General features: G+C 34.4%; 2 protein-coding genes across 3 annotated transcripts; one reads left to right on the plus strand and one right to left on the minus strand.

Moving 5' to 3' along the window:
- The first annotated feature begins 360 nt into the window (after positions 1 to 360).
- LOC125065637 (cryptochrome-1) lies at positions 361 to 14,066 on the plus strand. 2 transcript variants are annotated; one of them, XM_047673373.1, is made up of 14 exons: positions 361 to 566; positions 6,481 to 6,651; positions 6,837 to 6,983; positions 7,402 to 7,589; positions 7,725 to 7,841; positions 8,499 to 8,632; positions 9,028 to 9,123; positions 9,474 to 9,547; positions 9,619 to 9,745; positions 9,969 to 10,151; positions 10,906 to 11,073; positions 11,149 to 11,272; positions 12,042 to 12,205; positions 14,037 to 14,066. In XM_047673373.1, exons 2-13 carry the CDS (start codon positions 6,522 to 6,524, stop codon positions 12,156 to 12,158), a joined length of 1,605 nt encoding a protein of 534 aa, XP_047529329.1. In that variant the 5' UTR covers positions 361 to 566; positions 6,481 to 6,521; the 3' UTR covers positions 12,159 to 12,205; positions 14,037 to 14,066. The 2 variants fall into 2 exon arrangements, with proteins under 2 accessions (XP_047529329.1, XP_047529328.1); XM_047673372.1 differs by lacking the exon at positions 14,037 to 14,066 and having other exon boundaries at positions 362 to 566; positions 12,042 to 12,990.
- On the minus strand, positions 13,787 to 16,456 carry LOC125065638 (cytosolic Fe-S cluster assembly factor NUBP2 homolog). The gene is made up of 4 exons (XM_047673374.1): positions 16,270 to 16,456; positions 15,906 to 16,176; positions 15,247 to 15,418; positions 13,787 to 14,604 (listed from the first exon to the last, which is right to left on the minus strand). Exons 1-4 carry the CDS (start codon positions 16,378 to 16,380, stop codon positions 14,370 to 14,372), a joined length of 789 nt encoding a protein of 262 aa, XP_047529330.1. The 5' UTR covers positions 16,381 to 16,456; the 3' UTR covers positions 13,787 to 14,369.
- Between the last annotated feature and the right edge of the window lie 607 nt (positions 16,457 to 17,063).

Below are 17,063 nucleotides of genomic sequence, written 5' to 3' on the forward strand. Positions count from 1 at the left end.
ATTCCGAACCGGTGGTAGATTTTTGACAATCAATAAGCAAGTGCAAACACTTCTATATTGAATAAAGATTTTTGACTTTGACTTGACTTTGACTTTGATCCCAACATCCCTCTCAGAAAAGGAAAAAGTAGCCTATGTCTCTCCTTAGAGTAAAGGCCTGCTTTGTACCAAACTTCATTAAAATCGATTCATTTGTTTAGCCATGAAAACGTTACAGCAGACAAACAGAATTATTTTGGCCTTTAGAATGTTACAGATTACACATGAGATCTGTCAAATTTCAATTTGACAGGTGACATAAACCTGTTGATAGTTGTTACTTGTTATTTGTGGTTGTTGTTAAGCTGAACTATAGTATTTTATAGTATGTATATTTTATTTACTATGTGTATTCCACATCAGAACTCGCTGGATAGCAGTCGTACCTTGAGTTTTAACGAGAATATTGTCAGAGTATCAGATTATTTTAATTATTTGAACCAATGGTGGAAGGGCAGTATTAATCTGCAAAATCATATTATCGATTTAAGTTTAATTTTGAGCTTCATTCGGTTTTATTTTTCAAGGTAAGTAGTAAGCTTAAGTGTTAAAATTATAATTAATTGTAGAATTCTCCATAATTGGAAACAACGTTTGTATTTTTTAATATAGATCAAGATATGTACGAAGTCTGTTTAATAAAAATCATCCATTCTTCAATAATATAAAAAAAAATGTTATTACTTATCCAAAAATATATCATCATATTAAAATATGTCCCAAGACACCAGTGATCTATATAATTAAACAGGGTTATGTATTGATGCACATATATCTTTATTTATAAATTATCAAAATAAGTTTTGAAAAAAAATTTGTGTTTTTTCTATTTATGTTTCCTATAAGTATTTTTCTTTTACAAATAATTACTGAATAAAAGATGATTAACCGATTTTAAGTTTATTACAATCGGTAAATAATAAGTATTGATATAATTTACAAAATCAAGAATTCTCAAAATTTGTAAACCTAATTTTTAAATAGTACTAAGTTCAGTTGAATATATACAGATTGAAATAGCTGCTGATGATGATATCATTTTTGATGTGTCTGTCAATGGCAATATTTCTAAGCTCCTAGAATGGGAGCAAATTTGGCTTGCAAAATCAGATTATTTTTTAAATTAATTGCTTATTTTATAACCTTATTGTAAGAAATGGTTTAAATAGGATGCTTGGCAGATATAAAACATCAATACAAACTGTAATTAAAATTACAGAAACCTAGAAATAAATATGGAGGAACATAAATAAAATCATAGTTTCATTAATAAGATACACAGATTTTTCTTATAATTATGTATAGGAAGTAAATATTATACACGGTATGACCGCACAAGGGGGTAGGGAGTGGCTGTGGAGACGGCTAAAGAGACTTTCATGCCATATTTCAGAGTATAAGTCGGCTTTACACCAAAGAAGGGCCAATAGATCGGCGTCAAAATTCAGTTGCAGCCGTTATTACTTGCAGAGACGCCTTCAGCGTATATGCTTAAAATGGTTTGCGTAATTGACGTTAACACAAAAATGACCTATATCCTGTTAGATAAGACATTGATAGACCAATTTGCTCCCTCGTGTAAGGACAAGCTACGACAGTTACGACAAGGGTCGTAATAGATAATCTGATTTATAATTCATTGTCAATCTTGTGACTAACGTGAAGTATTAATGAATAATAACGGGTCAATATTGTATTATATATTTCTCTTATTTTATTTTTTACATTAGACTAATTGGTGAAGAACCGTATAAGGATTAATAACATTTATTCGTTTCAAAACACGTCTATCGTGTTAACGCGACGTTCGTTGCCTTAAACGACTAATTGAAAATAAGTACCAATATGCATTAAACTAATGTATTTATATAAACTTACTTAAAGACATCTAGTTTACCTTTGAAAACCTCGCCTATACTTTTTACTATATTATGAATAACAATAAATAATAGAAAACTTTAAATTATTCAAAATAATACTTAAACTAAGAACTATCCACCACCAATTAACCATCAGCCTCGTTTTAAGCTAGGAGCTTCTCATGCTTGCGAAAAAATGTGTTTAAGAGATCTGGTCAAAGACCTTTCTAAATAATACTGTTGTTAATAATACTTATCTATAATTTCTCTATCGATACTGTGCAAAATATTTACCAAATATATGTATAGGTATTACCTATATCTTTTTCGTTTGGAGTAATATAATAAAATGTATGTCACAAGAACGACAATTAATTTTTCACCATTATTTCTATGTTAGACGTCGCTGTATGTATGTATGTGTGGTTCATAACTTGTGAAATTATATGATTGCATCAATATTTCCAGTGTCGAACAAGTTAATCGGTATTAGTTTTCTAAATAACAAGTGAATTATATTGTTTACTAGGCGACGAAACTTTAAAAAAATTAATAAATTGAAAGGGACTTTTGCCACGCGTCGGGCACCCCAATTAACACACCCTAAGCGAAAAGGAATCTAGTATAGAGAGCCGCGGCGAGTAAACGTCATTTAACCTCAGGATAATGACAGTCTACTACTACTAGCTATTTCTATCTCTTTTCGCATATAGAGAAGTGCCAGGAATGACTCGCTTGGTACAACCGTCAGCCGTCTCGTCAGTTGAGATGTACTGCCCTAATATGGGCACCCTTTATTTATACGTCTTCTTGAAAATGTTAATGAGTTCTAAACAGGAATAATATCCAAACATTCACTTCGAAGGGATAGGAAGCCTTAGCCCAGCAGTGAAACCATTACAGTAACTGTGAAAATTAGATAAATATTCAAATAAAATTTATTATGACAAATGTTTGTTCATGGGTTAACGACGTCGAAATAGGATATTTTATTCAAATATTTGTGAAGTCCTAAATACCTTGAAAGAAATGGAATATGGATAGAATTTCTCATCGTCAAAGTTTCAAGAACGACTCGAATTCAATACGCAATTTAAGCCTACCTACAGATAACAATAATTTCCCTTTTCGACCACTCATTTGTTGTAGCAGATATAATATTAAGCAAAGCTGAAATGGCATTTTATTTCATCTGCTATTTTATTTTGACTTTTGACCAATTTTTAGTTTGCATTTTTTTAAATGTTTTTAAGAAGCCTGAATCCTGACCGAAGGTTTTTGATTAAAACAAGGGCCAACACAACTAAATTTTCATGCTTAATTTGTGTTTATAACGTACCTCAGGGAAATACTGCTAGCATTCTTGCCATCATTCCAAGCGGTCATGATTTGTACTTTGCTATTTTTAATCTGTATTTGTATATAATTCAGTTTGTAATGTGATTAAGACAAATTACTCTTGTTTCGCATATTTCATATGAAAATACTTGAACGCATTAAAGCAGGTCGAAAACCTCAAGAGGGTTAGTCCAGCAGTATATCATTTACATCCTTTTACTTTTGAATTGGTTATATATGTATCCCCAAAAAACATAATGGCCTTGGTGTTAATAAGATATTCATAATATGATCATCTTATTTAATCTGTGTCTAAAGTTTTTTTAATATGAATTTTTCTGTTTGAAGGAACTGCTTTATAGTGCTGGGTCATTCCAGATTTTACGTAAAACGAAACGAACCGGTTTTTTACATTTACAAAACAGTTCTTCGAAATGGTTATAAAAAAACCGGTTTGTTTTCATAGGTTCGAGAACTTACTATATTTACGATACTTTACTGAAATAATGTATATTCAACACTGGAGTCATATTATATAATTTTGAAAATAAACTTCGACTTTATAATTTATTTGGATTGATTCTCCGTCACGCACTTATTTGCATTTAAAAAAAAAGAAAGTTAAGAAATATTTTTAAATTATTTGTAATTTTAACTATTACGGCTGATATTCTGAAAAAACTCCCAGCACTACTGCTTTATCTTGAATTTTATACGTGTTGTAGCTTATATTGCTTAAGTAAATTTACCAGATTTTTTTTATATCTATCAATATATATACATACATAAAAGACGATCATCTAAAAGATTAAAAAAAAACATTGTATTATATTTCTCAATATTTTCATAATTTTATCTTGAGTATACGAAGCCGTATTCATTAAAAAATTCTTTTGTTTGTTGGTAACTTTTAAACCACTTGCAAATAGCTGCTTATATAATTTGTCAAGAAATCTGGAATGTTTCAAATAAAATTATTTGTAAAAATAAATACAATTATTTTAAATAGTGTTTGGTCATATAACATAATTTTCGTTCGTTTTATCACTGCCTTCATAGTTTTTCTTGAACTTAGAGATGTTTTGTCTTCTGTAACAATATGGAGCGATATTATAGATAAATTACCTAGATTTCATTTTAGACATTTTTTTCCGGGATGGGTGCCGGATTTTTTACGGGCTTTGTGCACAGTCCGCGTATTATCCTTATATTGCTAACCTTAAAGTATAATTTTGTGCTACTTATGCGGCAGATGATCTTCAAAATAATTTCATTATGATTCCAGTAGTTTCCAAGTGATGTATCTCTATTTTGTTACTTTTTATCAGATTATTGTTCTTTATTAGTTATTTGTGCCTCTGAGATAACTATTTCGATTTGTCTAGTTTGGAATGCTCTAACTTTTTTAAGGGCGTTTACGAATTACTGTAGTTGTGATTGTTAGGTTTTGTATTCAATATAACATACTTAAGTAGAATTATAACACCGAGTCAGGATTTAATCAATGTTCTTATATAGGTTACCCATGACAAATTAACAAAGATCCCTTTGCGGTAAATTTTGCTAGTTGTGAAATATGGTTTCAATTTCTTATTAAAGATCAATCTAGACTGGCTTATAATTACAAAAGTCGTCTATTGTGCGATATTGAAAACCCAAACATCAAGTTGAGCAAGGCTTTATGTTCTAAGTGGTTATAAGGATTACGTAACAGTTTGGTGAGTTACCTATGATGTTGATAGTATGGTTTTCATTGCATAACTTTTAATAAATATTTTCATTGTAATTATAGTTATTAAAATATTATTTTCGCGGTCTTCATCGCTTTGAAAAAGAAAATTAGTGTTTAGTGTCTAATGGCAGTGGGTAAACACTGCTCATAAAATTACCCTCCTTCGTGCTGCGGAAAGCACGCCAGTCCTGCCAGATTCTGCGCCTAAACTCTTTCTCACCTTTTATTTGTAAAATATGACACAAATTAAAAGTTAAAGATAAAGTACCTATGGTATTATTTTGTAATAAGTATTCACGTTTAAATATTCTGACGACGAAAAAAAAGCCTTACGGAAATACAAGACGATTTGGTATTTATATGGGTACAATGAACCTCATGCAATTGAAATCACATGGAATGCATGAAAATTTTCCAAGAAATGTTCATGTAAGCGGTGTTACGTTTTCATCTAGGTCACCTGGAGTTTCCTTTTACAGGCGCGTGTTCCTAACAAATGGTTATTGTATGCGTTGAAGCTATGAATGTCTTTGACGGCTGTCTGAAACAGTACGTAATTGGATGCTAGGAAATAGGTATCGATTCGACCTGAATTGTAATTTGTTTGAAGAAACGTGTTACAGGAATTTATACTCTATGGTAACTCGTTGTCGCAATCAAAATTGTAGAACTTTGTTTCCAGAATTGACGCAAGTAAATAACGGGCTTCTTGCGTTTAGGTAACTTCGATTGTTTCGTTTTATAAAGTTATTATTGCTTTCGACTTCATATTTCAAACCCACCCGCTGCTTTTGTCTCGGGTTTCTTTCAGTTTAAACAGTTTTCAAACACGGTAACAACTTAACTCGGAACTTGAAATAGCAAAGTAGGTGTACAATCAATTTTTATTTTTGTACCTGGAACGTGTTATAAAACGTAACCATTGGTTTTGCCATTTATCGACGAAATATAAATATATAGACCTACACATATCCAAAATTAAGTCTCATTCTGTATAGGTACTATAAAAATTAGAAAATTCACATCGAAAATCGAAACTTTCTTATTGACTCTCAAAATTTTCACAATTGGTTCAATAAGAAACACTACAAACCTGAGAAGAACGGACAAAAGATATACAACGGAGTTTTTTAAGAGATGATATTCTATCATTAGTATTATATTAACATAATTAGGTATAAGTCTATAATCGTATTGAAACTGCTATCTCTATGCTGTGAAAGCTTCACTCAACTTTCTCCGTATCTAGTTTTAGCAGTTTTTGCATGTGTCTATAATAAAATTAAAAAAATAACAATTTAATCATAATATGGGTATATTAGGCCTAATTCTTTAAATATTATAGTACTAATTCGTACTTTGGTTCAAGTTCTCCAATCAGTTAGTTTCAGATAATATTTTTAGTATGCATGCGATTTGTTCAGTGGTTATTTGTATAAAAATACAATTTTTCTTTCTACTTTTTTAATTAATAGAAACTTTATATTCATTATTTTTATTTATTACATTTAGGTACCTGATATTGTGTATGAATATTTCCTGAAAATTCGGAGATGGTCGGTGGCAGCGTGCTCTGGTTCCGACATGGACTACGTCTGCACGACAATCCGTCGTTGCAAAATGCCCTTGAAGACAGGCACACACCATTCTACCCTATCTTCATCTTTGATGGAGAGACAGCGGGTAAATTGACTCGGCAATTCCTATTCTCTGAACTGAGGTCTTAAATAAAACGGGCTTTTCTTGCCTGAAAATATTTTTACTCAAATACTCCAAGTATTTTTTCACAAACTTATTTTAATATTTTTTCAACTTGATTTAGCTATAGCTTAATATCTTATTCAGAAAAGTTTTAATTCTTTAACTAGGTACGAAGATCGTAGGGTACAATCGCATGCGCTATTTGTTGGAGGCGCTGAACGATTTGGATGTCCAGTTTAAAAAGTATGGAGGAAGACTGCACATGATAAAAGGCAATCCTGATCTCGTGTTCAGGCGTCTCTGGGAAGAATCCGGTAAGTCCACAATATATTTGTTTCTTTTATATCTGGATAATTAGGAGATGAGTAGATGGACAAATAGCGTAGCCATACATTCATCAACTGCTTACTAAAAGAAAAAACTGTACTAATTAATATATTTAACAAATTAAATGAGTATAAGATTTGTTATAAGTACTTCCATTGTATGAAGTACAATAAGCAATCTAAGCATTCTAAAGTTAGGTTTTCAGAGAGTCGAACGTTTCGGCCTAATGCATGTCAAAAAAACAACAACAAAAGATGAGAATAATAAACTATTAATGACTAAGTTACTATTCGTATGTCTTGCTCCTACCGATCCTAAAAAATATATCGGCCGAGCCACTCATATCTAACTTCCGACTGGTCAAGTTAAGCTCGTAATACGTATTCTATAAAACGTTTTGGACAGGAATACGGAAGATTTGTTTCGAGCAAGATTGTGAGCCAATATGGCGCGCACGTGACGACTGCGTCCGAAACCTCTGCCGTGAGATCGGAGTTTCGTGTCGGGAAAACGTTTCCCATACACTATGGGATCCAGACAGCGTCATCCAAGCTAATGGTGGAATCCCTCCATTGACCTATCAAATGTTTCTGGTTAGTATAGCTGACCTTCTTAATGTTTAGAAGATTGTTCTGTATTTCATAAAGGTTAGGTTTGGAGACATACCCGTCTTAAAGTATTAATCGGTTGTACAATATTAAGAATAATAATAATTTAAATATTTTCAGCACACCATTGCTATTATTGGAGACCCGCCTCGCCCTGTGGACGATGTAGACTTGAAGGGAGTCAACTTTGCGTGTCTTCCAAAAAGCTTCTACGATGAATTTACTGTGTTTGATGTGGTATAAAAATTCATATTCAATATACGTACTTAATACATTTGACAAAAAAAAGACCCGCTGAGTTTCTTTCGCCGGTTCTTCTCGGGTCAGGGTATTTTCTTTTACGAACCGGTGGTAGTGCTTAATTTGACTATTAATAAGTAAGTGTAACATCTAAAAACTTGAAATTGACAGGTAGGTGACCTTATAGGGTGTAGACATCCGCTAATAACGCAATACACGAAACTCCTACTAAGGAGATAAAACGGGGGATGGAAGTTTTCGTTTTACAAATTTCACGCGGGTAAAGCCGCAGGATCAGTATTCTTTACTACGTAGCAATAATAATGGTTATATAACCAACAGTACATTAACATTTTTTTTACATTAACAGCCTGTAAATTTCCCACTGCTCTCCAATGCGGGTTGGTGGATATACATGTGGCAGAATTTCGTACAATTAAGCACATGAAAATTCAGTGGTGCTTGCCTTGGTTTGAACTCGTAATCATCGGTTAAGATGCGCGCGTTCTAACCACTGGGCCAACAGTGATAAATATTAATATATTAATAGAAATTAAAATGAAATAAGCACTTCCAGCTTTCGTCTTCATAAGGTCGTCTTGTTTAGTTGAAAATTCATCATCGTTTTTATATGACATTATTATATTTAACGAGGTCCCCAAACCTGAAGACTTGGGAGTGTTTTTGGAAAACGAAGACATTCGTATGATACGCTGGATGGGGGGCGAGACTGCTGCTTTGAACCAGATGCAGGACCGTCTGGCCGTGGAGTACGAGACGTTTTGCAGGTTAATTGACAACATTTGCTGGTAAAACCAACTATGATAGTTTTATTTCTTTTGTATTGAGATTTTGGTCACATGGATGCAGGATAAGATATTTATGGCAGTATTAGAACGATTTAATTGCTCGAACGATTTAATAAGTTTTTATACTTATTACGCCCTTCAATTTGATGTTTGACACATTTAAGTCATCACACACATGGTCATATTTTTTCGGCATTCTTTGTTACTTCTGACTTGGCTGCATGAGCACACCTTAAAAAATGTCTTCTCAGGGATAACCTCTACTTAAACACTTCCACTGATTATACCAGCCCCCTATCTTAAACATAATAAGCGCCTCAGTGCACGTGTACGTTTGTTGATCTCGTCTCGCCTATATAATGTTATATTTACAGGGGCTCCTATTTACCGACGCATGGTAACCCAGACCTGCTCGGACCACCGATATCGCTGAGTCCGGCGCTGCGGTTCGGCTGTCTGTCTGTGCGTCGGTGAGGACATGGTCAAAGATATTCAAATGCGACATTTTGTTTTTTACTAATATTTATTAGATGATATAATAATTCTATATATTTTTTCTTTTGAAATGTTATAGATTAAGTGTAGTCTCTTTTTGGCATGTATATTATATTTCTTTGCCTTTATTAATTAATTTATTATATAACCTTAAACAATTCAATACCTGATACGCTTTAATATTTGAACGGATTATAATGAAAAATGTCGGCTAAAATGTCCATAATGTCACCGAATAGATTATAATAATATGCTTTTAAATTTAAATAATAAAACATTCATTAATAATACCCAGCTAATCTTATAAAAATAATTCTCTTTCAAGTTTCTATTGGTGCGTCCAAGATCTGTTCCAACAAGTGCACCAGGGACGCCTCGCTTCGACTCAGTTTATAACTGGTAATGATATGCGACACATCTCGGAGTCCTCAATTTCTAACAAAATATTAACCTGTTCCTCGTGCTCGAAGGTCAACTGATATGGCGTGAGTATTTCTACACGATGAGCGTGAACAATCCGAACTACGCGCAGATGGCCGGCAACCCGATCTGCTTGGATATACCGTGGAAGGACCCGGAGAGCGACGAGCTCCAAAGGTATCGCTGTTGTAATAAACATTTACTTACATATACACACTGCTAATTCCATATATTTTAGGCCCTATGACGCTAAAATTGAATTATCAGATATATATTTTTTTCAAGTTTTCTAAAAAAAGTAAAAGTTTTTGGATATCTCTCGGCTCTCGGAAATCCGTGGTGAATATGTACAAGCGTGTCATGAGTGCGCAGCGCAGTGCAGTGACGCGTGGGCCCGCAGGTGGAAGGAGGGCCGCACGGGCTTCCCGTTCGTGGACGCGGCCATGCGGCAGCTGCGCACGGAGGGCTGGCTGCACCACGCCGTGCGCAACACCGTGGCGTCGTTCCTCACGCGCGGCACGCTGTGGCTCTCGTGGGAGCACGGCCTCGCGCACTTCCTCAAGTACCTGCTGGACGCCGACTGGTGCTTACTTTGTTTGTAGCCCATTGCATGCGGGTCCGATCTCCCCTTCGATTTGCATACAAGCGAATTATTCGGTGTCGCTGTTTCGTTGAAACGGTTGATCATGCCCCATGTTTTATTCCCTAGTATGACTTTTTATTATTTTTTCACCGATTTTGGTTAATATTTTTTATCAAATATGTTATATTATTCGAATGTGATTGATGTATGAACTGGATTATATTCTAACAATACAGTTTGAATCACCCAAGCTATTGTAGATTCATGATATTTTAACGCATTTTAATTTATCGCTTTTTTTTAAAATTATTATTTGATCGATCCCTATTTGACCTAATTCGACGATTTATTTCGAGCACTGTAACTGTTCACTTTTATTTATCTTCTAGTTTTAAGATAGTTTTAACTAGAAGAGAAATACAAGTGTGCAGTTAATTTACAGTGCTCGGAAGAAATCTTAGAACAAGAAACTTAAGTACACATTAATGGTTTATTTCTAACTTTATATGAAATCGTAAAATGGTCGGTAACACGTGAACCGTGAATCGATCGACGATCGGACAAAACAGACTATTCCAGATCAGGCTAATGCGTGCCGTCAGTAAACGCCGACCGAGCATTTCTGTATGAAAATAGTTTACCGAAACGATGCAATATATGATTGCATTCAACGGCGACATTGTCAATCTCTTCGCGAAGAGGTTGCACCCCCCGACCTCGAACGACTAAGAATATGTGGCGTCGGTGCCGGCAGGTCGGTGTGCGCCGGCAACTGGATGTGGGTGTCGTCCAGCGCGTTCGAGGCGCTGCTGGACTCGGGCGAGTGCGCGTGCCCCGTGCGCCTCGGCCGCCGCCTCGAGCCGTCCGGCCACTACGTGCGCCGCTACGTGCCCGAGCTGGCGCGCATGTCCGTCGACTACATGTGAGTCCCCTCGCTCCGCCGTCAGTTCGAGCTTCGAGCTCGAGGTATATGCAATAACGAGAGTCGTGTGTCCAGCTACGAGCCGTGGAACGCGCCGCTCGAGGTGCAGGAGCGCGCGGGCTGCGTGGTGGGCCGAGACTACCCCGCGCCCGTCGTCGACCACCGCGCCGCCGCGCAGCGCAACCGCGCCGCCATGCAGGTACCGCCCGCTCCGCCGAGTAGATACCGCCCCGCGCCGCCGGGCAGGTACCGCCCGCTCCGCCGAGTAGATACCGCCCCGCGCCGCCGGGCAGGTACCGCCCGCTCCGCCGAGTAGATACCGCCCCGCGCCGCCGGGCAGGTACCGCCCGCTCCGCCGAGTAGATACCGCCCCGCGCCGCCGGGCAGGTACCGCCCGCTCCGCCGAGTAGATACCGCCCCGCGCCGCCGGGCAGGTACCGCCCGCTCCGCCGAGTAGATACCGCCCCGCGCCGCCGGGCAGGTACCGCCCGCTCCGCCGAGTAGATACCGCCCCGCGCCGCCGTGCAGGTACCGTCCGTGCCACCATGCAGGTACCGACGCCGCGCTGCATCTGCATCATTTCTTCAATAGCTTGTGTCGCTTGTTCTCGCGAGTGTCGACTTCGAGATATTTTCAGAAGCCTACAGAATAATATACCGAAGTACCGAATGACTTCGCATTCGTTCTTATTTTTTAAAATATCTATATACTTTTTTTCTGTTTAAATCAGTATCACCTTGTTTCGTTGTTACATGTTTTATTATTTCTATTTTTGTGTTAATTATGATATCATCTTTTCAGTTTTCACACACACAGCTATTTTTACTTTAACCCTAAAATTTTATGTTTGCAATACAATATAAAATTTTCCAACGAGATAAATGAAACTTACTGTGTACAGTGTTACTTCGGCAGTTTCGGGTCGATGTACCTAATTTTTTTTTAATATACATTTTATTTTATTACAGGATTTGCGCAAAATGCTCGAGAAAGCACCGCCTCATTGCTGCCCGTCCTCGGAGGATGAAGTCCGCCAGTTCATGTGGCTCGGCGACGAGGGCCAGAACGAGATAACCAGCACCTAAATACATAGACTGCATGGAGTACGTCAAGCATTCCAATCGTGGAAGGGGTTAAGATAAAGAAACCTTAGATTTACATATTCCATGGGATTTTTAATAGCTCTGATATATCATGCACTACAAACAGTTCTTGACTAATATATCTTTATTTATAATACGACACTATTCCACTTAACTCATTACATCCACTTAATTTTTGCTTCTAAAGTGCCATTAACCATATAACCGGAATTTAAGACGTAATTTTTTAGAGAATCTGTATTAAGTACCATAGATTACTTAAGATGATATCGCGTCAGTTGAACGACAAAGTTGGTTATTTGTCTTTACTTCTCCTTAGGAAATAGGAATATTCTAAAGTCAAAACTTGTTTTTTTTTTTTTAGAATTGACTAAAGATCTCTGTTTTGTTCGAAAGTATGATGTCACTTTAAAGATTGTTCGTCTATATCCTTTCAAATTTTCATAGTCTGCATTAGAATGTACTTTTTCCTACGGATTGTACGATTTAAGCAGTTAAGGGTGATTTACTAATTGTAAATTTTTTAACATAAAGGTGCGACACGACGGTTATGTTATTTTAAACCGTATTGTCCATGTTTGTTTGACCTTGCTCATATGTCAACTCCCAATAAGCGAGCCCAGTTACTCTCCATTTGGAATAGCTGGAATTACGGGCAACATATTGCATTTTCGAGGCTATTTTTAAAAAAAGTGTGTTTTAACTTAACAAATACTTGCGGTACAGTAATTGTATCATAATTTATATTATTATTAATATTTATCTCTTGTCTAGTATTTTAATAATAAATAATATACATATTTCGTGACTAAAATTTAATTGATCAAATCTATATACCAAAATCAATATACATTTTTTATTGCATTTATGAAGCTTAAACCATTTAAATTATATACAATGTCCTGATAAGAATTTGAATATTAAAAAAAAAAAAACTTTTTCTTAATTAGTTTCAAATTCATCTTTTTTGCATAAGAATTTATGGGTTAAACGTCTAAGAGAAATCTGTGTCTATAAGTGATATTAAAATTATAGTTTTTTATTTGTTTTTACTTCTGTTAAATTTTTTTAATTCTTTTATAATCTATTGAAGTTTTTTATTCCTTTTTATAATTTTAAGCAAATCTTAATTGCAATTATGTTAGGGAATACATTTAATAATATGTTTTGGTGTTAGACAAAATGTAAGTAGTCCATAAGTTATTTTATGTTTTGAATATATTTTTTTATAATAACTTATTAATATATAGCCTATTCCAATGGAAGAAGGAAAAAAGATAAAAAAACCTTAGATATACGCATTTCATTATCGACCAATAATATCACGCCAATTGCAGTCAAATGTTGATTTGGGTTTTTTTCCTGTTCTTTAATAGAGTATACTTTCGTGGACAGTAAAATAGATGTCTGTTGTATTCCATGATAAAATTGGCATAATTTTTTGTCTGTTATAAACTTCTTGTGATAATTATGTGGTATTAGGAAATGAAGCAGTAAGTATTACTTTAAACAAGTTTATATTAACGATTTATTGGATATTACTGTGTATTTACATAAACAATGTCTTCATAAAAAACATCCGGAGAATATTTGGAAAATAAATATACATATGTATTTTTGTAATCATAATCTATATTAATGTTGTGTTTTAATTTGAATAAATGTGATAAAATTAAATGTTTTTTTTCTTTTGTGGTGTTAGTAGTGGTTTGTTATTTGTACCACCCGATTATAGTTCTCACTACTGCCTATAGAAATTGGCGCTTTAAGAAATATTAACCATTACTTTTATCGCAAATGCGCGACCGACTTAGGAAACTAAGATGTTATGAAAGTGACTGTTTGTCCGTTGTTTTTAAGGTGAGACCACTGAACTGAATCTGTTGAAATTAGGTATGAAGCAAGCTTGAACTCCAAGGAAGAACATAGACCATGCTTTTCATGCCAAGCTGATGACCAACCCCTAAAACACGAGCGAAACCGCTGGCGACAACTAGTTACATATGGTAGAAATAACTATCTTAAAACAATAATATACTCTTTATGGTTTTAACTTCGATGTATAACAAAAATATATTTATAGCATTTAATTTTTCACAGATAATATATTACAATAAAAATTTTAAATATCTAATTATCCTAATAACTAATTGATTACATTCAGTTCCTGTTCTCAGTTGAAATTATTTCACCTTATGAACCATTAGCAGTTGTATGAGGTAAATGATTTATTAAGTCATTAAAAACTTTGCTTGTAGTACAATCTGGTAACTCCTTCACAGCGGCAACACCTTTGCCAGCCAATGCCCCGATTCTTGGGTCTATGGGTATACTTCCCAGGAATTTTATCTTTGATATCTCTGCTAGGGATTTCCCTCCTCCCGTTGAAAATATATTTGTACATTCACTGCATGTCGGACATTCATATCTGAAATATAAAAATATATAAATTTGTAATTTTTTATTGAAAATTAAACATGGTAATTGACAATTGAAATAGTTTTTTTTCATACTGATTACAAGCAAATTTATCTCACTACTAAGGCTTCATAAAAGTCGGTCTAGATTGGTGCCACTGCTTATAATTTATTTTCTAATAACATAGCTGACGACCTCTGTGGTCGAGTAGTGTGTACACCAGTTTTCATGGGTACGCCACTCCGAGGTCCCGGCCGAGTCGATGAAGAAAGGTTCATTAGTTTTCTATGTTGTCTTGGGTCTGGGTGTTTGTCGTACCATTGTTACGTCTGATTTTCCCTAACAAATGAGATTTAGCTACTAACATTGGGATCAGAGTAATATATGTGATGTTGTCCGATATTTATTTATAGGTGATCTTTAATTTATAGGGTAAGTGAGTTATTGTAAAGCATGACAAGGAACAAAAACACCTTAGTTTGGAATAATGAGACGGTCTATTTGTGACTAAAGACCACTTGCCATTAGCTATTGCTATGACTAGTAACCATTTAGATATCCAATTAAGCCTGACATAGGAACAAGGAAAAATATGATTATATCGAAAGATTATATATCTTAGTGTTATTTGTTAACTGGAAAATTTCCTTACCCACTCATATTTTCAATAAGGCCCATTATTGGTATACCAGTTTTCCGACAGAATGTTATTTCCTTACGGACATCCTCAATAGCGACTTGTTGCGGAGTTGTCACAATTATTGCTGAGCATTGAGGCACATTACGAAGATTTTCCATCACTGTGATGTGTTCATCGGATGTCCCTTTAAATTAAAATAATTATATGATAATTCACATATTACTGTTGTGTATATAGTATTTTTTTAAATTGTTTCCATATATTGTATTAATAGGAAAAAAGGTTTACATGGGATTTCCATTGTATTTCACAATAGGAAAATCATCTGATGTCAGATACTCCTGATAAATAAGGTAATATTTGATTATCAAATGTTATTGTGATATGAGGCGTGTAGGGATTTACAAGAAATATATGATTATCAAGTGAGACCATATTAAAGATAAGGCTGATTACTTGCAGTTTTTAAATTTATTGCTTATAAATATCCCAGTTTGTGTAAATAATTATCTTTTTTGTTGTTTACATGGTTTAGTTCAAGATTGTGCAATCTTTTCTGAGTGTAAAAATATGTTCCATTTATATACAATTGCTATTATTTTGTTTTGACCGAATTCTTATTGATTAATTGCTTATAAATTTAAATATAACCAATATCGCAATGTTATTACCTGGAGGAGTATCGATTATGAGATAATCCAAATCCTGCCAATAAACATCTTCCAAAAACTGTTTAATCATAGATGTTTTCTTAGGTCCTCTCCACACTACCGCATCATTACGAGACTTCAGAAGAAAACCAATAGACATAACAGCTAACCTTTTCTCATTGTCTAAATACACCGGAATCCAATGCCCTGAGCCTTGATGAATGTTTTGATCTTCTAAATTCAGCAGATATGGAACACTCGGCCCACATAAATCAATATCAAGTAACCCAACCTGTAAATATTAAGGTGATGTAACATGGTGCTATGGTTTTAAAAAGTTATTCTACTCTCAGAATATAATTAATTATAATCTAAGTTTTCTAACCTTAAACCCTTTTTCTTTAAGAGTTAAAGCTAACTGTGTGCTCACTGTTGATTTTCCTACTCCACCTTTTCCAGACAGGACTAATATAACGTGTTTAACCTCTTCTAACATTTTATTGAAAATAATATACTCGTATTTACAATAGAAGAAAAATAAACACTACAATAATATATCCTGGCAACTACTGTCAATTGTCAACCATCAGTTATCACTTATCAGTGTTATCACTCTTCGTCATCACCATTATTTATTATCACAGAATAAAAACATTCCAAGAGCTAGTTATCACATTGTCATAAAAAAAGTTTTCGATAATATGATAAAAGGTTAACACTTTCTTTGGTGATATTTTACAATTATTATACACTTTGCTATTATATTCTTCTATTCTATGCTATGGAAGCCAGCATAAAATATATATTTATAGTAATGTTTCTTATATTTATCAACGTTTTAAGGAAACTATTATTATATGGTTTTTTTTTATATAATCGCTTAATTAATTTTGACGTCAAGCAATTTTTCATATGTAACATTAATAATGGTAACACTTATGAAATAGAAAAAAATACGTTTAATAAGTGTATATATTGTTGAAAATGAATATATTAACTGGGTAATATTATATGGAAAATAATTAAAAAACGAATCCATTATATATTTCATTATTAAATTTATATGAAAAAGGGCTAATTGATTAGAATTGAAATCATAAAAAAAAATTTTTCATTAGCGCTTGCGCCAAAAAGCGACAGTAGCGCCGCGTTGAATGTTTTTTTGTCAGTTTTAAATAG

Source organism: Vanessa atalanta, chromosome 8, assembly GCF_905147765.1.
Source record: "Vanessa atalanta chromosome 8, ilVanAtal1.2, whole genome shotgun sequence".
Classification (NCBI taxonomy): domain Eukaryota; kingdom Metazoa; phylum Arthropoda; class Insecta; order Lepidoptera; family Nymphalidae; genus Vanessa; species Vanessa atalanta.